This window comes from Doryrhamphus excisus, linkage group LG10 (assembly GCF_037039965.1).
Source record: "Doryrhamphus excisus strain RoL-2023G ecotype Guam linkage group LG10, RoL_Dexc_Guam_v1.1, whole genome shotgun sequence".
NCBI lineage: Eukaryota > Metazoa > Chordata > Actinopteri > Syngnathiformes > Syngnathidae > Doryrhamphus > Doryrhamphus excisus.
Window position 1 is genome coordinate 1,411,094 of NC_136366.1, and position 23,786 is coordinate 1,434,879.

The following is a 23,786-nucleotide window of genomic DNA, read 5'->3' on the forward strand; positions in this document are numbered from 1 at the left end:
GTCTGGGTGAGACTGGGCCGCATCAGGTTTTCCAAAAAAAAAAAAAAAAACGCATTTATTAAAAACAAAAAAAATTTAAAAACTTCGCTTTGGTTCCAATTTTCTACAATAAAAGCTCTGATAAACATTCCACTGTTCTCAAATATCTTACTTTTGAATTTTTCTACACAAAATAAGATGAAAAATAAATAAACAAATCAAGAATAAAGAAAATCAATCAATCAGTAATAAATAAATATAATAATAATAATAATAATAATAATAAAACGGCAAATAATAAAAACCACATATAGTTGGTGGGTAGACAAATGATTTTTTTTCATATTAAAATGAACAAAGCATTATTAGAGCCCTGTAGACATGACAAAACACGACTATAGTCACATTTATACTCTTTTTATTTACAACATATTGCGCAACTGCAGGGTCTTGAGACACATGCTAACTCGCAAACTAGAGAGCTAGCGACCTAAACGGTAGCCTTCAAGTTATTTCCTTTAAACTTAAAAAGCCAAAAACTTACCACTTCCACACGGATAGGGAGGATAACTATTAACAGTTATTTAACCTTTAACATGAACATGAATCAAAGGTAATCATTTTTTCTGGGTACATGATACCATACAGCATTGATATCAAAACAAGGCGGGGGCCTCAAACTAGTGTCCTGCGGGCCACATTTGGCACGCGGGCCGCGTGTTTGAGACCCCTGTTCTATCCTCTTAAGGGCCACGGGGAGCTGGAGCCTATCCCACTCACAACCCTAATGTGAAACATGAATACAAATTTCTTGCCCTATTCTGCACGTTCTAAAAACAAAAAAAAACAGGTAACAAACTTAGACGGGTGTGTCCCATCACGTGCCTCGTTAGCTCCCACATGCTAGCTGTTTTTGTCTTTTTTAGAAAGCACAGAAAAGAGACGTGTGGTCGCGTGGTCAAAAAAAAAAAAAAGTGCATGATACGTATTACAGACAGACAACTATTAACACCAGGAAGTGAGTCCACCACTAAACTATGTGTGACCCAGGGCTGCAACAATACTACCCAAATCCCAAGCACTATCCAAAGTGATGCAGCGGCATGAATAATTAAATGCGTGCCAATACACAACAGATAGGAAGCATCCCTGCTGAAAAAACAAGGGCAACCTGTGTGTATTTAATTAGCGGGGTGGGTGTTCTCGTGCATGCCTGATCAAGCAGGCCAAAAGACACCCAGGGGCTTTCCACAGGGCCGAAGAAACCTGGCGTTGTATTGGTTTGCATCCAAGATGTCCGATCCATCAAGCTGTCTGCTGACTGGAGTTTGAGGGCCCAACCCTTATTAATTATCAGCTCATTTGGAGGAGGGGGTGACAAGAGTGTTAGAAATGGGAGAGTGGAGCAATTGATCAATTGAAGCAATCGCTCCCAGAAACACAGTTGATGGTGATTACGGTCACATTGGTTGTTTGTTCCAGGAGAGGAGAAGGTTGCTCTAGACGTGTGGGTGAGGATGCTAACGATGACTAACAATGATATCGGGCAAATGTTCCTACTTTTACATCACTTTAAGCTATTTCAACACAAAATAGCCAACAGTGTTATGGTTGTTTGTCAGGTAAACAATACAGAACGGGTCTATACTCATTTAGTTTTTTTATTTTTTAGTCAACAAATAACCCAAATAACCTTTTTTCTTTACTTATTTACGCCACTGCATGTCATTTCTGCCTCTACCTTTCTAATTTGCCGTCTATCAAGCTATTGTATTCATTAAATGATACATCGGTACATCAAGTTTGCCAATGTGGAGGACCGATTTATAAATAAAATATTTTTGTAGTTACAAATAATAATTTGGACTCGCCAATTAACCTAGAATGTTTTTGGAATGTGGGAGTTAACCGGAGTACCACGTATGCACGGGGAGAACATGCAAACTCCACAGGGTGGAATCGAACTCGGGTCTCCTAGCTGTGTGACCTGCGCGCTGACCACTCGTCAGCCGCACAGCCGACTCACGATTTATAAATTAAATATTTTTGTAGTTAGAAAATATCAAACCTTTTTTTTGACTTTCTAAATGCGATATTTAACAATATTAGAGCCCTCTAGAAATGAAATAACACCCCTATAGTCACATTTCCGCACATATTACTATATATATTAGGAATAACCTGAGAAAATAAGACATTTCAAACATAAATAAGACTTGTGTTTGTGTGCGTTTCCGCAAATGTCTTCTGGACGTGTGAGCAGGAAGTCAGCATTCATTGTTATTATTGTTATTATTATTATTATGACTAATATATCATGATCATTTTTATTATTATCATAATTCTTATGTGATTGTTGTGCCTGTTGTGAGGTTTAGAATTACAATATAATAAAAGTCTTCCATTGGCAATAAAGTCTGGTGTTACTAGCGACACCTACTGGCCAGTGCAGTACAGTACATCAACGTCATGTGTTTGTATTTTTGTTCATGTGTAAATTTTGCTTGAATATGCATTTTTTGGAAGAATAACGATGTATGAGTTCTTTACAAATTGACTATTTTTATGACTTTCTAAATAAAGTTTAACATTGTTAGAGCCCTCTAGACATGAAATAACACCCCTATAGTCACCTTTACATGTGTATTACCAAACATAGTAAGACATAATAGAAAATTAAAGACATAAATAAGACTTGTGCTTGTGTATGTTTATGTAAATGTGTTCCGCTACGAGGGAAGCTGAGTGGGGGGAGCAGACAGGAAGTGATGTTGGGAAATTAAAGATGAAGTGTGAGTTACAGTAGAGTGTGGGTTGTTTTTTTTTTTTAGGAATTTAGCCTCTTGTGAGATAATTCAAACCTAATATTTGCTTGAATTATCTTTTTTTTTTTACTAATAGGTGGCAAAGCATGATGTAATCATTAATATATTTTTATATATTTTATATAATATATTAGCTGGGATAGGCTCCAGCACCGCCCGCGACCCTTGTGAGGATAAGCGGTAGAAAATTAATGAATGAATGAATATAATATATTTTTACATATTAATATATGTTTACATATTTACACAACTGATCGACTGAATTATCAGTAATAAATAAGGAGAAGGGGTACTCCTTCTATACCTTTTAAGACCACGTGATGTTCTCTAATGTGAAATTATGAAGTGTCTGAAAGAAATAAACCATACCATACTCAGCAGTACAGATTTGTGAAAGCAGTTACCCATATGACCTTATATTTGTCCCAATAAATGTCAATAATAAATGCTAATAGAACATCAGCGACCTTAGAAGGTACATGTATCTATGCAAGAATGCTTGCTTGGGGATATGATGCATACTGATTATATTAAAGTGAAGTAACTTGGGTGGGGGGCGCTGGGGGAGGGTCTTTTTTTTTTTTTCTCCTTGGAGAGAGATGACTGTGAAAGCTGTGAGGGCTCTCAATAGAAGGAGGATTATGGAAATCAAAGAGATTAGCTAATGGGAATATAATGGCCAGCAACTGCCCGGGTCAGCTGGGCCATGCAAATGAAGCGGCGATAGCCACTGGCGAAGGAAGGATCGATACGTATGGGCAAAGTGGTGGCTAATGATAGTCCTATATCAGATGTGTGAGACGGACACACGTGGACACAGTCCTCCACGTGCACACACACACACAGAGTCAGCGTCAGGGCCTGATGCCAAAAGACAGGAGTGAGCTTTCAGAAGGAGCTCATTTGGGAAACAGGAGATCTCGCCAGCTTTGTCTTTCCGATGTCAACAGGCAGCGTGCGCTCGCCCCGGCCTTCATCGGTACTGACACAGCACTGAGAGGCAGATACCGGTCCAGCCCTATTCTAAACGCTCCATCAAATATCTATTCATCCTGACTTGGCCTCGAAACACAACAAACGTCCTTGTGGACAATCAATAGTAGTGCAGACCTGCTTGCCAAGTTGCTACGACGGGATTTAGACTCACTAAATAGTTGATTTTCCTACGGCCTGTGGACAATATGACATCCTCCATTTAGGCTACGCGGGTATTAACCTTCGTGGGCTGCATGAGGTAAAGCCATATCCAACGCAACTGTCTGGGACGCATGGAAGCTTTTATCGTCAAAATAATTGGAACATCACTTCCCTTATATGTCGCAATACCAATTTTGTGCATGTCGGAAAAATTTCAATTCCAGGTGCCGGGTGGCGGGACCGGCATTGCCGTGCTTGGCCTCTTTCCCCTCTCATTTTCATTCCCGCTCGCTCTGCACCGCCATTCATCAGGACCCGGGCAGAGGACACCTCCCGCCTGCTCACAAATGCATGGAGCGAGCAATAAAATTAACCTTGTGGCAATTGTTTTGCCACCCGTTTGATGCCGGGTGTCACATCATTAATTAAAGCAGAGAGAATGTACAAAAAATTATGACTGGAAGCAAATGACCGGTACTTGAATAAAAAGGAACTAATGCCAGATTATTGGCTCTAATCAATCTGGGGTAGGGAAGAGAGGAGAGAAGATGGCGCCTTGTTGATTTAAACCTGAACCATATACAGAAGGGATTGTTCCACAGGCCTCACAACAGGCACAACGATAACATAAAAATGATGATGATAATAATAAAAAATGATCATGATAATATTATCATATTAATAATAACACTATGTAAAAATATATTAATGATTACATAATGCTCTACCACCTAATAATAAAAAAAAGATAAAATCAAGCAAATATTAGACAACGGACAAGCTACTGTAACTCACATCAAGCTAAAACTCATCTTATAATTCCTAACATCACTTCCTGTCTGCTCCCCCACTCAGCTTCCCTCGTTCCGGAACACATTTACATAAACACACACAAGCACAAGTCTTATTTATGTCTTTAATTTTCTGTTATTATGTCTACTATATTAGGTAATACACATGTAAAGGTGACTATAGGGGTGTTATTTCATGTCTAGAGGGCTCTAATAATGTTAAACTGTAATTAAGTCATAAAAATATTACATTTGTAATTTGTATTCTTCCAAATTTTACACACTCTAAAATGTTTTGCATGAACAAAAATACAAACACATGACGTTGATGTACTGTACTGCACTGGCCAGTAGGTGTCGCTAGTAACACCAGACTTTATTGCCAATGAAAGACTTTTATTATATTGTAATTCTAAACCTCACAACAGGCACAACAATCACATAATAATGATGATAATATTAGTCATCATCATCATAATAATAATAACAATACAGGCTACTGTCCGGGGCATACTGCATTTAACACTGAATGCTGACTTCCTGCCCACACGTCGAGAAGACATTTGTGGAAACGCACACAAACACAAGTCTTATTTATGTCTGAAATGTCTTATTTTCTCAGGTTATTCCTAATATATATAGTAATATGAGCGGAAATGTGACTATAGGGGTGTTATTTCATTTCTAGAGGGCTCTAATAATGTTAAATATCGCATTTAGAAAGTCATAAAAAGGTTTGATATTTTCTAATTACCAAAATAATGTATTTATAAAGTCGGCTGCACGGCTGTCGAGTGGTTAGCATGCAGGTCAAACACCTAGGAGACCCGAGTTCGATTCCACCCTGCGGAGTTTGCATGTTCTCCTCGGTTAATTAGCGACTCCAAATTGTCCATAGGTATGAATGTGAGTGTGAATGGTTGTTTGTCTATATGTGCCCTGTGATTGGCTGGCCACCAGTCCGGGGCGGACCCCGCCTCTCGCCCGAAGACAGCTGGGATAGGCTCCAGCATGCCCACGACCCTAGTGAGGATAGCGGTGTGGAAAATAGATGGATATTAGATGGACAGCATAACAACATAAACGACACAAATATGGTTGTTATGCATCAAATATAACAAATATAACCCCATGAAGTATTTATAGTTTTCGCATTTGGAACTAAACAGTGCATGTGCACGCATTAAAATTTGGGTTCCCCAAAAAATTGGCTATTTTTTGAGGGGGAAAAAAAGAGCAAAAACCTGAACGGTGAATGGCACTGTGCAGGGATCCACTGTGTAGCCCACATCAACATCGAGCCAGTTGGATGTTTTTAAAGCCCAGCCGCCCGCCATCCCTGACCCGACCATTTCACTGGGCTGGTGGGGAAAATGACAGCGGGCGGGGGTGCAAAAGGAGGGAGGAATAAAAAGCCTTCACATGCTGTTTATTTGCTCTCAACAGCTCCACACCAATCAATATTTTTAATTTGGGTTGGAGTTATTATTTTTCACATCACTGCGTCCGGGTGCAGCGTAAAGTGGCTCATATTTTAGCACTAAAAAGATCGATATGACAGGCTCACCTTCACTCTGCACCCTCTGTGGCTGGAGGCCACACATCATAATGGACGGTGGCGAGGAACAACCCGGCCCGCCTCATGCTCAAATAACATCATTATCTGGGGACTTTGGTATGCGCCCTGCTAAAGTGTATAAGGGACTAGCTCACGTCGCGGCCGTGATGATCCGCCGAGGCCAAAGGCTTCATTTTCCATATCCAACTTCCTGTAATGAATGCGTTTCTCCGCTTCCATACCCAATCCATTAATTATATACACATTTTTATATACATTTTACAGATTATTCCTGGAGCCCTTTCTCCTTAGATCAGGGGTCTCAAACTCAATTTACCTGGGGGCCACCGGAGCTAGGTTCTAAGTGAAGCCGGGCCGCATCAGGTTTTCAAAAAAAAAAAACACATTTATTAAAAAATGGAAAAAAAAAATCAATAAAAAAATCTTCAATGCTTTTGCTTCTTCTATACCCGACACTTTTTCAGTACTTTGGTTCCGGTTTTCCACACCAAAATATCTGATAAAACATTCCACTGTTCTCAAATATCTTCATTTTTATTTTTCTATACACAAAATAAGATTAAAAAAATTAAATAAACAAATTAAGAATAAAGACAATAAATCAATCAGTAATAAATAAGTAAAATAATAATAAAACAGCAAATAATAAAAATGTAAGAAACCACACAGTTGGTAGAGAAATTATTTTTTTCAGATTCAAATGTACAGTATTAACAGTTATTTAACCTTTAACATGAACATTAATGAAACTTCATAATTTGACCCAATTAGCAAGTTAGCATCGTACTCAGTTCATATCAAGGCCCCCGCCTTGATATGAAAGTTTAATATTAGCGCGGCCCGAACAAGTTTGATATGGATGCTGTATGGTATCATGTACCCAGAAAAAATTATTACGTTTGATTAATGTTCATGTTAAAGGTTAAATAACTGTTAATAGTTATCCTCCCTATCCGTGTGGAAGTGGTAAGTTTTTGGCAATTTAAGTTTAAAGGAAATAACTTGAAGGCTACCGTTTAGGTCGCTAGCTCTCTAGTTTGCGAGTTAGCATGTGTCTCAAGACCCTGCAGTTGCGCAATATGTTGTAAATAAAAAGATGTGACTATAGTCGTGTTTTGTCATGTCTACAGGGCTCTAATAATGCTTTGTTCATTTTAATCTGAAAAAAATAATTTGTCTACCCACCAACTATATGTGGTTTCTTACGTTTTTATTATTTGCCGTTTTATTATTATTATTATTATTATATTTATTTATTTATTACTGATTGATTGATTTTCTTTATTCTTGATTTGTTTATTTATTTTTCATCTTATTTTGTGTAGAAAAATAAAAATTAAGATATTTGAGAACAGTGGAATGTTTTATCAGAGCTTTTATTGTAGAAAACCGGAACCAAAGCACTGAAAAAGTTTGTATATTTTTCTGTTTTTAATAAATGCGTTTTTTTTTTTGGAAAACCTGATGCGGCCCAGCCTTGGCCAGACCCTAGCTCCAGTGGCCCCCAGGTAAATTGAGTTTGAGACCCCTGGGGTAGGGTAACAGTATGGGCGGGGCAAAATCATGTTAATTGTGTCCGGTGTGCACGCAGCTTTAAGCTGTCATTTCAACATTAAACTTTGGTATCAAGGTGGGGGCCTCAAATTAGCATCTCACAGACCAAATGCGGCTCGTGGGCCGTGAGTTTGAGACCCCAGCCTTAGATCATAACTCACGATTTATGGCAAATTGATTGATTGTCGCTCAAAACGTGCCATGAGTGGATGTGAGATTGTGTGCCTGTTTGCATTTGTGTTTATTCAACTTTGACACTGTGTGTGTGTGTGTGTGTGTGTGTGTGTGTGTGTGTGTACGTATGCACTTATGTCCGGCCTAAGAGTATGAGTGATGGTCATGGAGAATTATTGCCTCACAATATTACAGCGCTGACACCTACTCCATTCAAGTGGCCTCAGCTGGTGCCGTACTTCTCACCATATTGAAATAAGAGCTGACTGAGATTTAGTTTGCAATATTTTAACCTACTTATAAGAGTGGGGGGGGGGGGGGGGGGGGGGTAGAGCCGCACCCGCTAGTTAACCTCTGTGTGTAAAACCAACAGACTGTACACGGGGACCCTTACCTCTTTGACCCCACTTTCCTGCTGCTCTATATAATCTCTATATGCAAGCCAGTTTTGTTTCCCCATAAAAATCCAACATGGGGGGGGTGATATAAGATGTTTAAAAAGGTGATAAATGCAAGTGACACGCATTTCTGAGCCATACTGTAAACACACGCTGAGGCCCCCGTCGGCACCGAGGGACACTAAGTGTTCATAAATTCCTATCTGACCAAGGCGGTGCTGATGATTGCATTACAACATGGCGCCTGGAGAAGAATTAAGGACTCACCTCCAGAGCGCCGTGAGGCTGAGCCGCGGGCTTCTGCTGACGAGGCTGCTTATTGAAGCCGAGATCATCCTACTGACCGAGCAATCAAATAAAAAAATCCTTTAAATAATAATATGTTCAAATCCAACGTGTGCATGCTATCTACTCATTTGCTGTATGTTTTACTGCCGGTGAGGCGCAAACACCATCCATCCTTTTCCTGCTGTTCATTCTGTTCAGGGTGGCAGGGAGCTGGAGCCTATCCCAGCTGACTTCGGACAAAATGCATACGACTCATTTAGACTCATTTAGACAAACGACTATTCACACTATTTCCACTAATTAGGATTCCTTATTTATATATGGAATATTTTCATAGAGCATATAGAAGCGCTGGAAGAGACTCATTGCAAGTTATTACAAACACTTGATTGCAGCTGTTGCTGCTAAGGGTGGCCCAACCAGTGATTAGGTCTCACTTTTTCACATATATGGTAATGGTAATGGTAATGGTCTTATTTCATTTGAACATGCATCAGATTCCAATTGAGTGCATCCCATAATCAGTTCCCAGTTCCACATGTCCAAAAGGAGTAGGAAGAAGCAAAGCTTATTAAATCCTACCCCTCCATCTGGTACTTTTACAATCAGTAACTGTTACATTTGTTCACTTCCTGCTTTCCTAATATAGTTTAAGTTTATATTTTTTCTTCATTTATTTGTATTTTTTATTTATTTTTTTATTTGTATTTTTTATTTTTTTATTTGTATTTTTTGTCACATACCGAAGTAGGAGGTGATATGAGCATCCAATGCCATAATGGGTACCATAGTAAGTGTCAATATAGTGATATATATAGCACATCTTGACTGGTTCAAGACTCTTCATCCTTGAATTTAGCAAATTTATTTTATTTATTTTATTGAATTTTATAAAAAAAAAATTTAGTTTGAAAATTTTTTTTTTTACATTTTTTTTTTTTTGTCCCGTACCAAAGTAGGACCATCCAATGCCATAATGGGTACCATAGTAAGTGTCAATATAGTGATATATATAGCACATCATGACTGGTTCAAGACTCTTCATCCTTGTATTTAAAAAAATTATTTTATTTATTAATTTATTTTATTGAATTTTATATATTTTTTTTTTAGTTTTTACATTTTTTTTTTACATTTTTTATTTTTTGTCCCCTACCAAAGCAGGAGGTGATATGAGCATCCAATGCCATAATGGGTACCATAGTAAGTGTCAATATAGTGATATATATAGCACATCATGACTGGTTCAAGACTCTTCATCCTTCGATTTAGCAAATTTATTTTTTAATTTATTTTATTGAATTTTATTAAAAAAAAATTTCGTTTAAAATTTTTTTTTACAATTTTTTATTTTTTGTCCCATACCAAAGTACTCGGTGATATGAGCATCCAATGCCATAATGGGTACCATAGTGCGTGTCAATATAGTGATATATATAGCACATCATGACTGGTTCAAGACTCTTCATCCTTGTATTTAGCAATTTAGCATCCTTGTATATAGTAATAAATCAAGCCGTTTTGTGGTTGAATACAGCCTATTATTAGTCGAAACATGTGAATATATTATGAGTATTTAGCAAACATCAACTGCTTGTATTGTTTCTTGAATTGGCTCATCATTGTGCATTGTTTGATTTCCTTACTCAATCCAACCCTGACCTTAACTGAGCCAAGTGAGGCCTGCAGTTCTTTGGATGTTGTTGTGGGGTCTTGGGGGCCTAGTCAGTGCTTTTATAGGGGCTCCTGTAAAATTGCAAAGCCCGTTCTTGTTCACCCAAAAGCCACATCTTCTACACCGAAGTCATCAAACCATGATTCTAAGGGCTTTGGTCTGTGCAGTCCGGCACCAAAACAGTCCATCCCAGACTGTCCCTGCACAAAGCTGAGTCTTGCCCAGCAGTCATCTTGGACAATCAAGTGTCAGGTTGATTTATCATCAGTCGCTGCACTCGTTCCCGTCCTGTGGACCACGGACGAGGGATTCCTTTAATTTCCTATTAAAATCCTTCGGAACAAGGAAGCGTTGAGTACTGCCGTGCGTCGCCATGTCCGTGTATGTGGCCGGGCTTGATTACACGGCATCAGTGTGTTGTTTATGCATGTCCAAGGTTGTTGGCGTGTCTCGGCAGCCCTTCAGAAGCGGCGGTATATGCGCGTGTCAGAAAGCGGGAACGGGAGCGGACATTAGAGGCACATCATTCCAGATGACACCAGCCGCAGTTCCAGGGCCGAGCCCATGATAAATATTAATGGCCAAGAACAAGTGGATTGGGAGTTGAGTTATCAGGGCGGGCCTTCCTAATTGACATTTTACCTGCTGTATACCTTAACAGGGCCGTAAAGTACCTGCACACACCCGTAGGGGTGACATGTCACTCAAGCATCAAGTAGCTACATGTCGCATTATAAGATTATATACTCAAATAGAAGAAAAATTGTCTCACTGAGCCCTTTTTACTGTGTATATATTGTGTACATATTTACGTATATAATGTTCGTAATGATACATTTACACATACCGAATATAAATGTATACAGGGGATCCCTGCATGATTGATCCCCTGGCAAAGTTGCAGATTTTTATAATAGAAAAAACAAAAAATTCCCCACACAGAAAACTGCTCATTCTGCCCAAAATCGAGAATATTTTATAAATACGGAATATTATAAAATGTACAGCATATGCACGCCAGTGTTAAACATTTTTTTATATAAAATTTGTAACTTGCTTCACTGCTAATGTTTTTTTTTGTGAAACGTTGATATTTCCCACTTTGTTAAGGGGTTCTTGAAAGCACCACGTGAGACACAAAAGTGAAACTTCCCTATACAGTATTTAGTAAATTAGTGGCGAGTACTTTAGTACTGCATTTTAGACTTTACATGCATTGAACAAGTGTGTGAGGCATATTGAAGACCTTATGACTTTAAGTGCAAATGTTGATCCAAAATCAGAGGAGAAAGCGAGCAGCTTGGCATCCTGTGTCAAAAATAGACATTTTTGTCTATTGTATAGGTTTTTCCCCACTTTCTGCTGACCCTGGAATGCATCACCAGCTAAAAGCGGACATCTGCAGTAAACCTTTGCTAATAAACGATTACATTTTGCGGTTTCATGACATCATCATTTTACAAAAACATATTAATTAATACATTTTTATGTTTTGTGGTTGAATGTGGCCAATTATTTGTTTTAAAATATCTATTTTTATACAAATCGTACACATTTATGGCCTAAATTACATACATTTTCAAGCTACATTAACTAAAATACAAATGTAAGGAATTCAAAATTCTACGCCGGTCACCAGGAGACACACAAGCACCAGACCCAATGAGAGAAGAGTTGGTTAAATGTGGCCAATTATTTGTTTAGAAATATCTATCTTTAAGCAAATCGTACACATTTATGGCCTAAATTACATACATTTTTCAAGCTACATTAACTAAAATACAAATGTAAGGAATTCAGAATTCTACACCGGTCACCAGGAGACACACAAGCACCAGACTCAATGAAAGAAGAGTCTGTTGCAACCCAGCCTAAACTCGACTCTGAACCTTTGACGTCAGCACAGGTCCTGTCATTATGTCTACTATGTTGAGTAATAGGAGTGTGTTCTTATGATGTTAAAAATAATATTTAGAAAATATCTTGTATAATTTCCACAGAAATAAGACAGTCATCACAAATAAATGTGTATTTCCATAATACGGAAGTCACTCGCTAGCTTGCTTGCACACACGCACACACAGTGCAAATAAACAAGCTGACCTTTACTTTAACATACACTCCCCTGCATTACCATATTCCCACTCAATCAGACCATTCACTTGCACTTCCCGAGACACTAAGCAACCACATGCATAGCACAACACACACACACACACACACACACACACACAAGCCTCGGAGCCGTGGAAAGTCTTCCCACTTACATTATCTGAGAATTGACAGGTGGCGTGGACAACAAACAATTATCCCCGCAGCACGGGGAAAAGAAATCGAAGATTGGGAAAACAAATATGAGGGATGTCATCAAAGCTAAATGGCAAGCCCGGCGTGAGGCGGACTCAAGGAGTCTCTTCATATTTACTGTTGCCAACATTTCAACATGAACATCACAGAAAGGACAGCAGATGTTTCTCTTTCCGCAGACGGATTCACAAAGACGAGCGCAAACTGTGATCTCTATTTGATGAGAATAGAAATACAACAAAAAAGGTTAATCTATACACAAACACTATTAAATACATAGCTCATAATGCCAAGATATGAAACGGCAGATAATTACATTTCCAAAAGGCCAGCGTTTGTAATATTCTTTTAAAGAGCATACGTGAGTCGGCGGCTGCTGTGATTTATGAGCATTTGTGGAGATGCATTGGAGCGTGGTGGAAATGCTGAAAACGGGTTGGGGGAACAACGATGGACACAACTCAACAAACACACACACACGACTGTGACCTCGCACTGATTTCATATCACTGAGGTGTTACGTGTGGCTATATATATATATATATTTTTTTTTTTTGCACATAATGTTGCAGGAATGTAGCGAAGATGGTGCACCACATCGGTCGTCTGCACCTGGAAAAGTAACAGACTATAAAACCGCTCTTGAAGCTATGATAGCTCAAGTATGGTGGATGCAGGATGGCTTAAAAAGCCTCCGTCACACAAGGTTTGAGTCTTTGGCTCCACCAAGAGGACAGGCTGCTCATTAAAAAAAAAAAAAAAATTAAAAAAATTAAAAAAAATTAAAAACTGAAGTGATTATAATAAAACACACAAAAAATGCATTTGTATTTTTTTAAAATATTTTTACTATACAATTAATAACAACATTTATGATAATATGAAAATGTGCATTATATTTATTTTGTGGTTTAAAATTATTTTTTCTGCTTATGTTTTGCTTTGAGAATATTTTGTTATTTATACATATAAAGTACATGTAACTTTTTATTCTTTTTACAAGTTTTTTTTGACAGTTTTGGTCAAATATGATGGAATATTCCGTGTGAATGTGATGTTTGTCTGCTGTAATGTGTGGGATTATTTACTGGGCTGTGATTTTGGAAAAGTCAAACAAGTCATGATCTTGTGTATATATACACACACAGGTACAATGCTGTTGTGTATGTCAGTGTGTATAATGTTCAATATGTCAAAACATGTAATAACAGCGGGTTGTCTGCCAAGCGTACATCGATTTATGCCTATTCTTTTACTTTTTTGGAAGTTGATTTCACATCAAGCGCTATTCTTACTGTACTGAATATCATCTTGACCTCAGTGACTAAAGATGAAAATTAGCCGCTGGCAGTAATCTTGTTGATTAATGTTGATTAATATGTACATAAATCGCCAATCATACATTCCAGCTAACTGCAAATTGTCCTGGAAATTAAATAAGTTGACAAAACGCACACGACACACACTTGAATAATGTATCCAAAACTCATCTTGACAAGCGATGTTTGACGACACGTCTACAATACAATTTGAGCAAATCGATATCGATCGGCTAATGAATGAACTGAAGTGCATTTTGGAACAAACCCAACAAAATAAATAAGTAAATAACTATTTCTTCACAGTCAACACATACTTGGTGGTAAAATAACTTCCAAATGCCAGGATCTAGTTTTTATTGCATGCCTAAGCAGTAGCGACAGAAAGTCAGTAATGTTTTGTTTTTGCCTTTGCTAGTATTGCAGTATTTCTTGTGTAAAGTGGAGTGGTTATGACAGAAAATAAAAAGCAACAATGTAGAAGGTCAAGGCAGGCTTGCTAAATATATTGCCAAACCTCTACTGCCATCTGGTGGTTACATGACATTACTACATACTGGATGACAACACTGCAACCTGTTACTAAGAGTGTTAGTTTTATCAGGTGATATAATTTTTTAAAAAAAAAACAGTATAATTTATTAAATTGAATTAATGTGTTTAAATTGGAATTCAACCACAAATGATTTATCACATTAGAAGTTGAAAGCTGCGGCAAAAACTAGCAAAGTATGCATGTGTATGCCCATGAAATAACTTACAGTGAAGTGCTCCTGGGACTTGTAGTTCTCATCGAGGTAGACGCGGGCTCTGCTGTACTCCTTCATAGCATCGCTGGACAACAGCTCTCTGGTGAAAACACACAGACACACACCTGTGATGCAACCGGCGCAAGTAGGACCGTCCTGTGAAATCAGCCATTAGAGCAACAAGGTCCCTGCTGCACGCTTCCGCTTACCTGACAAAACTATCCACGTGTGACATGGACGCCTCGTAGTTCTTCCCACCCACTTCTTGACAGTGCACAGCTAAGAAATGTGGCTTATGCGACTGAACTGTCTGGAAGGAAGAAAAGAAAAACATTCAAGTCAAAAAAAGTAGTGCACTTTAAACTCTAACGGCTAAGGGAATTCACCAAATATTCATACACAAAAACAAATTCATTTGTATTTTTTTTTTAATATTTTTATTATACAAATAAAAACATTTATGATAATAATATGAAAATGTGCATTATATTTATTTTGTGGTTTATAATTATTTTTTCTGCTTATGTTTAGCTTTGAGAATATTTTGTTATTTATACATATAAAGTACACATAATAATATTCCATTTTAATAATAATATTAAAATATAATATAAAAAATATTAAAAAATATTCAGTGTGAATGTGGCGTTTGTCTGCTCTAATGTGCACTTCTTGACAGTGCACAGCTAAGAAATGTGGCTTATGCGAATGAACTGTCTGTAAGGGAGAAGAGAAAAACATTCAAGTCAAAACAAGTAGTCCTAATATAGTTTATGATTTTTTTGTTTTGTTTGTTTTTAATTTATTTAATTAATTTTTATTTTATTTATTTACATTTTTTATTTTTTCTAATTTTTTTATTTTTTTATTTTTTGTCCTGTACCAAAATACGAGGTGATATGAGCATCCAATGCCATAATGGGTACCATAGTAACAGTCAATATTGTCATATATATAGCACATCAACTTTGAACTGGAACGATGTAGGGAATTCACCAAATATTCATATTTGAGAGGCTGAAATCGGAAGATATTTGCAAATTTGTAATTTTTTTTCAATGATTAAACCAAATACCAGGATATTGTCGATTAATTGTTGCAGCTCTATTAATGAGATGTGAAGTGTTTGACATGTTTTATGACACAAACCTCAACAAACACACACACACACACGACTGATCTCGCACTGATGTGTTACGTGTGGCTATATATATATTTTTTTTTTTTTTTTTTTTTTGCACATAATGTTGCAGCAATGTAGCGAAAATGGTGCACCACATCGGTCGACTACAAAAACCACTCTTGAAGCTATGATAGCTCAAGTATGGTGGATGCAGGATGGCTTAAAAAGCCTCCGTCACGCAAGGTTTGAGTCTTTGGCTCCACCAAGAGGACAGGCTGCTCATTAAAAAAGAAAAATGTTTTTTTTTTTAAAAGAGTGAAAAAAAGTGATTATAATAAAATACAAAAACAAATGCACTTGTATTTTTTTGTAATATTTTTTTATTATTTATTATTTATTATACAATTAATAAAAACATTTATGATAATAATATGAAAATATGCATTATATTTATTTTGTGGTTTATAACCTCCTTTGTGCTAAAGTTTATACTAACAAAACAGATGTGTACATACAAGACAACCACGTCCCTTAATAACGGCAGCAAAATGTACTTAGTAAGCTTGTTCCACAAGCACAACACGGGTCCTTGACTTATGCGTCACTTAGGGATGTGCCTCTAGTGCTACATTCATGTACACGAGGGTGTGACAGACGCTCACGTCAATATTTGTTCTGACGAATGGCTCTCTATACCAACAACTGCAGCAACTGCAAAAAAAAAGATGGCGGCAATGTGAAGCAGAATGCGGCCGATTCAGGTTGTGCAACTTGTTTTTCGAATGACATTGCAAACACTTCACAGGCGATTTACTCGGTTAGTCCACATTGTGCGGTGAAGATCCGCTCACGGCGATAACACTCGAGTCCGATCGCCTTATGTTTCAAGGTGTTTGTGATAACCCTGTCAGAGGTGTTCAGACAGGCTGACCTCTAATGGAAAATCGATACCGAAGGGTGATTTACAGCGCTCGGGCACTCACAAGGTCACCCGATGGGTGGCAGGCAGAAGCTATACATCAGTGTCAATGAGTATTATGGGAGGGGGGGGCGCTGCAGGAGCTACAAATGGTCGGCGGGGCTCTAACCCGGCCCTGTTACTTGACTAGCAGCCCACCCCAGCGATGCATTATGCTCACTGCAGGCCCAATCAAATAAAAGTAATGTATGGCAATAACGGTATGGATTTTCCATCAACCTATGGCTTGTCACTTATCTCAAATGACCCAAGAACCAGTGGGGGCCTAAAGCAGCTCAAACTTGCAAAGATTGGTGGACCCATCAGCTCCGAGTGGAAAAGGGCAGATTCTCGACAAGATTGCAACTATTAGCAAGATAGAATGTGTCCCGTGTGAGTGGATTTGCGTGTGCGTGTACTTGTGTTATTCGGCGGCGCTTGTTTGTCTTTCCGAGACGTAAATTTAGCACAGCTTTGGCAAACACGCACTTTAAACAGCAGCCGTTTCCACGTCAGAATAACCGCTATGTCCACTTCCAAAACCTACATCATCAAATACGGTAGTTACCTTATTCATAACATGCCGTTGTAGCATATTTTTACAAACACAGTACATTATTTTAATATATGTGGTTGAAACGGGTATTATATGTAAATAATATACAGAGTTGAAACAACCAACAATTTTAATTATATAATAATACTGACCGAGTATTTGGGTGAAATATTTTAACTCATAAGTTGGGTTAAAAAGGACCAACAACAATGTTAGATGTTGGACTGGTGGTATAGTAACCCATCAGATGGATTCAAGTTGGGTTATTTTTAACTCTGTACAGTATATATTTATAGTGTTTCCCATACATTTATTTGTGGCAATGAGGCACAAATAAATGTGGATGGTAATTGTGGCGGTACTTGAATTTCACAGCTTCACTCCATCACGTTTTTTTGTTGTTTTTTTTTCAAAAATATATGGTAATGGTAATGGTTTTATTTCATTTGAACATGCATCAGATTACAATTGTTACATTTGTTCACTTCCTGCTTTCCTAATATAGTTTTTTTTGTAATTTATTTTATTATTTTTTATTTTATTTATTTTCATTTTATTTATTTTTTATTTTATTTATTTTAATTTTATTTTATTTTATTTTTTTTAATTTTTTTTAAGGTGATATGAGCATCCAATGCCATAATGGGTACCATAGTAAGTGTCAATATAGTGATATATATAGCACATCATGACTGGTTCAAGACTCTTCATCCTTGTATTTAGCAATTTAGCATCCTTGTATATAGTAATAAATCAAGCTGTTTTGTGGTTGAATACATCCTATTTGTCGTCAAAACATATGAATATTTAAGCTAACTGTAAATATCGGTGGCCTAAGTTAAGGATATGAACTAAAATCTGAATATAAGGCGTTCATAAGACGTTGTGATGGTATGTTGTATTCTATACTGTATTCTCACCAGGTGAGCAGCGAGACACACAAGCACCAGACTTGATCGCCATTCTCAATGATCCAGTCTGGCATGAGATGGACATCACCTGATGTTCCAATGTAAGCTTTGTGTATCACGCTTCTTTCTACAAAATAATAAATCTGACGTGTAAATGCGGACGTGCCAAACGACACCGCGTCAGATAACGATATAACGACCTTCAAAACATCTCTCTTTTAGTTCTCAGTTTACAAGTCACAAGGCTGGATGTGGGGGCTGGACAAAACCACTATGATGGTGCAGACAATTTTCCAATGCAAATGTAGCTGTGTGACTATTCAAGAGTGCGGTGCAATGCAAATGGGTATTTACACCGCCACACCAGTGCCGGATCCCCATTGGATCCCCATTGGATCCCCATTTACCCAAAGCCAGTGTATCGGAGGCCCACGGTAAAACCTTTCAAATATACACCACTCTTTTCTGATATTGGATTGGTTTAGGGCTGCAAATAATGATCACTTGAAGTAAGCGTTCAATTAGTGTTCAATTTCCACCCTTTTATTCAGAAATAGAAGATTTCAAATAACACAGCAAATAACTGCACAAACACCAGTTTGTTTTTTTTTTAAATAATGTTCAATAATACAAAAACACAGTCGTAATCTTTTTCTTAGTCGATTAATCTGAAGCTTGCTGTTTCAATTTAGGGAGTAAAGATTTATAGATGGACCAAATTAAGCAAACAGAGACAGAAATATCCATCATTGAAATGTTTCAATATCTTGTTTTGGTTAAAATACAAAGATAATAGCTCTTCTTTTGTGGATGACAAAGGAAATTAGGATATTTACATACTTACCATATTTTCTGGACTATAAGTCGCTCCGGAGTATAAGTCGCACAAGGCCAAAAATGCATAATTAGGTAGAAAAAACATACATAAGTCGCACTGCAGTATAAGTCACATTTTTTTATTTTATTTTATTTTTTTGATTTTAATTTATTTTACAAACTACTTGACCAAAACAGACATTATGTCATCTTGGAAGGCAAGTTCTAACATTAATAAAAGAATAAAAGACTAGAGAAAAGTGTAAGATATGCTAACACAAAAAATAAACAGCTACAAAAAAAATAAACAAAAATAAACAGAAAAGGTGTCCAGTGTTTATGTAACATTTTAAATTTGTTACATTTTTTTAATTACATTTTATTACATTTTTTAACATTTATAAGTCGCTCTGGAGTATAAGTCGCAGGAACCGCCAACCTATGAAAAAAAAGTGCGACTTATAGTCCGGAAAATACGGTAAATGAAAAGACGATTAATTAATTATCAACATTGTTGTTCATTAATTGGTTGGTTAATTGATTAATTTGATTAACTGGTAATCGATTAAACATGAATTCATCGATTAATTGCTGCAATTTGATTCATACTTGCTTGGCCTTCGATGGGCCAAACCAATTACTCAATTAATTTAAACAAGCTTCAGATTAATTCATCAGTTAAGACTCGACACAAGCTGGTTCCACTTAAACGGGTCTGACTTTAGATGATAAAATAGAGTTCCACCAGGCAGCCGTTATTTGGTATGTTCCACTACACCATTAAAGCCATAAATGATACACAATAATGAATCTAAACAATCTCTTCTGCATCACAACGTTAAAGGAATAGTGGCGAGATGTTGGTTGGATGTTGCAGAAATGCTGCAGCCGCCGCACAAGTGGCATTGATCGGCGATCAAGGTGTGTCGTGAAATGATTGATTCCATTTCTCAGAGGAATTCCCTTAGAGTTTATACATGTGGGCGTGTAGCCAGACTAAAGTATATGAAGGTGTGTGGGGGGGCGGGGGGGGCAGAGGCTTGAACAAGGTGGCACGCTGACCTTTGTTACAAGTTGATAAAGCTGACTTTAACAGCTTGTTTATTTTCTAGGATGTTGCAGAGGAACATCACAGGACACATACTAAATGAACCTGCCTGTCCTTAAAGGTCACCAGGTCGGCGTCTGTCAGCCGCATCCAGCCGTCATCATCATCATCATCATCATCATGCAGTTTTGCTTCCCAATCAGCGTATTATGCATGCGTGATTTAGCAAGGCGTGACTGATTTTAGTGAACTTGAGATGTCACCGATGCTTGTTCCTGGCCTCCACTCACAAGTTCAGACTCTGACACTTTTTTCCATGACGTCAGCTGGCAGCGGCACAGAGCTGGCATACAGGGCGGCCTGGTTCACACAGGCCACACCCTCACGCTCCCCCGCATGCATCTCGCTCCCTCTCTCTCCTGCTATGCAAACACAAGTTGTACGGTAAGATGTGGAAGTCGTGTTTCAACACACTGGCTTTAGAAGCGGGAGGGAACCAAGCGGGGAACATGTTTTGGCACGCTGGTGTGAGAAGTAATTACACTTTGCTCTTCTTTTACTGTGCATCCTTACATCAGGAAGTATTACAACGACAAAAATACTAAAAAGGTCTACCTAAGCTCCTGTTAGTCAGCAACTTTATGGTGTAAATGTTTGCCAATAAATGTAGTTGCACCCTCGTGAAACGTAGCATAGTATTTCTTTTGCAGCACCAGTAACACGACATTGTACTACTGTACATAAAGGAGGTTAGAAAGTGATGTGGATATTGGACATTGGATGTAGACATTTGTAGTAATGAGGTGTTGTCTATGTATGTATATGTGTGTGTATACATATACTGTATTTTCTGGACTACAGTATAAGTCGCTCCAGAGTATAAGTCGCACAAGGCCAAAAATTCATAAATAGGTAGAAAAAAAACATACATAAGTCACATTTTTTGCGGGTAATTAATTTTACATACATAAGTCGCTCTGGAGTATAAGTCGCAGGAACAGCCAACCTATGAAAAAAGTGTCACTTATAGTCCGGAAAATATGGTATATATATATATATATATATATAAATCGATATTGTAAGTGTATTGTATTGTAGGTGTATATGTGAGATACATTAATGTACCATAGTATGCATGTCTGAAATAAATTAAGAAGAAGAAGTAGTGTATTATGAATGGATTTTCAGTACGAGTTCAATCGTTTGACATTCTTTTGTAAAAAAAAAAAAAAAAAAAAAAAAAAAAAAAAAAAAAAAAATCGCTGAATTTGCACTTTTCCTAATCAGTTTGCAGTCACAATTATTCACCACGACGAGCTCAACTACAAATGTACAAAGAAGTCGTACACGGGCAATTGTATTTTTTGAGTTGCTGACATTTAAAAATGTCCTCTAAACTGTTTTATTAGGTAAGATTATATGTGATTCTTTTTTGCCCAACTTTATTTTAGCGCCTATTTTTGGATAAGATTTGCATCTTGCATGAAGCTTTAAAATGTCAATCCTTGTGTTAAGTATTTATTTTAATAAAACTTGACACTAATAATCGGCTTTGATTTTGTCTAAACTCACTTTTTTTTTTTTTTAACAAAAGTGAATTATTATTTTATACCTGTACTATGGTATTCGTCAGGAATGACATCCGGAATATAAAGTGCCTATGCGGATCAAAAGATCTGCTGTGGCGACTCCGAAATCAGGAAAACACCAAAAGAAATAAACATTTACATAAAAAACGGCAAAGACGAGGCATGCTGGAGCCTATCCCAGCTGTCTTTGGGTGAGAGGCAGGGTACACCCTGGACTGGTGTCCAGCCAATCACAGGGCATATATAGACAAACAACCATTCACACTCACATACCTATGGACAATTTGGAGTCGCTAATTAACCTAGCATGTTTTTGGAATGTGGGAGGAAAACGAAGTACCCGGAGAAAACCCACGCAGAGACACAGAGATGCCCGAGGGTGGAATCGAACTCTCTGCCTCCTATCTGTGTAGCCTGCGCGCTAACCACTAGGACACCGTGCAGCCTCATTCTTTCATGATAAGTGATAATTTACTTCATATTTATTTTTCACTTTCTGGTCATTATTCACCAATATTTGACTAAAATTATTGCAGTTAGTAAATATTGAAGCTCTTCCAGAAGTCAATCTAAATGTTCTAAATGTTCTGGTGGCTTGAGGGCTTCTCCTCAGAACGACATAATGGTAGCTTGACATGCATCTGATGTTATGGCAATGTAATAATCTTGAAAACTAAAAACAATCTGCATGTCAAAACCAAATCCCGACTGGAGTTCAATTTAAATGATGTCATGTGACTTTATATGAGTAATCCGATATGTAACTCAGTATGTAGTACTGGTTAAAAAAAAAAAAAAATGGTCACCTGATTGTGTCAATATGTTTTAGATCACATGTATATTTATCATTTATTTCCCTCTGGCAATATTTGGATATGCGAGAGACGGTATTCTTGTATAGACACTTAAGGCAAAACAGACTGACGTCAGTCAAGCGCAGTGTGTGTTCAGGGTGAGTCTGGAATACTGTCTTTCCCAATCAGTGAGGTCTTTATGAAAGCATAGAACTTACTACACGATGACACTTTTGGGTGTTTCTGAAAGCGTCAATATTATTATTTCTATGTGAACAATAATAATGGTTATGGTGCTCAATGTGGAAGTATGGAAATAATGTTGTAGTTTGAGGGAAAATAACGTCATTTTAGAGTTTCAGTAGATCAATTTGTGTTTTTATGTGACTGCCAACATTTAAATTGTACTTTATTTACAAAGCACATTAAATACAGGTGTCTTGTTTGAATAGGACACTCATAAAATACTACAACTGTACACATTAGCGCTCGGCCATTTCTGTGTGGAGTTTGCATGTTCTCCCCGTGCATGCGTGGCTTTTCTCCGGGTATTCCCATTTCCTCCCACATTCCAAAAACATGCTAGGTTAATTGGCGACTCCAAATTGTCCATAGGTATGAATGTGAGTGCCCAAAGTGTACCCCACCTCTCGCCCAAAGTCAGCTGGGGTAGGCTCCAACACATCCCAGCCAACCTAGTGAGGTTAAGCAGCATAGAAAATGTATGGATGGAAAAATACAACTGCAAAAATTGGAAAAAAAAGACTGAAGTTTGTACTAATAATACACTTTTTCGCCTATATCTTAAGATGCAGGATTTTTTTATATAATACAGTAAACCTCGGATATATCGGATTCAATTGTTCCCACTGGTTTTGCCCGATATCAGCGAAATCCGTTTTATGCGTATACCGGAAAATGTCCGTTTTACGCATATATCGGATTTATATCCGGTATATGCGTAAATCGGATTTTATCCGTTATAAAAAGGTACTTCCTTGACTATGTTTCCAATGTACCTGGACTGGGCAATGAAAAGAGGCGTAAGGTAATGAGAATTTAACTTTATTGGACTCTGAGCATAACAAATTGTTAATTAAGCTAGGCCCTGGCAACGCTGCAAATGACGTCGTATAGCGGCCATCCGATATATGCGAGGGAAATTTAATAGAAATGCATTGGAACGGGACTGGAGATTTTGTCCGAAATAGGCGAA

The 23,786-nt window shown here is 37.6% G+C and overlaps 1 protein-coding gene across 2 annotated transcripts in view; it reads right to left on the reverse strand.

Annotated features, from left to right (window-relative positions):
* inpp5a (inositol polyphosphate-5-phosphatase A) overlaps positions 1-23,786 on the reverse strand; it is a 160,837-nt gene that overhangs the window by 116,152 nt on the left and 20,899 nt on the right. For both annotated transcript variants that reach the window (XM_058049722.2, XM_058049729.2), the window contains exons 3-4: positions 14,985-15,085; positions 14,788-14,875 (exon numbers count right to left, since the gene is read on the reverse strand). In XM_058049722.2, the coding sequence (XP_057905705.2) occupies positions 14,788-14,875; positions 14,985-15,085 (189 nt within the window). The remainder of the gene's footprint in view (positions 1-14,787; positions 14,876-14,984; positions 15,086-23,786) is intronic.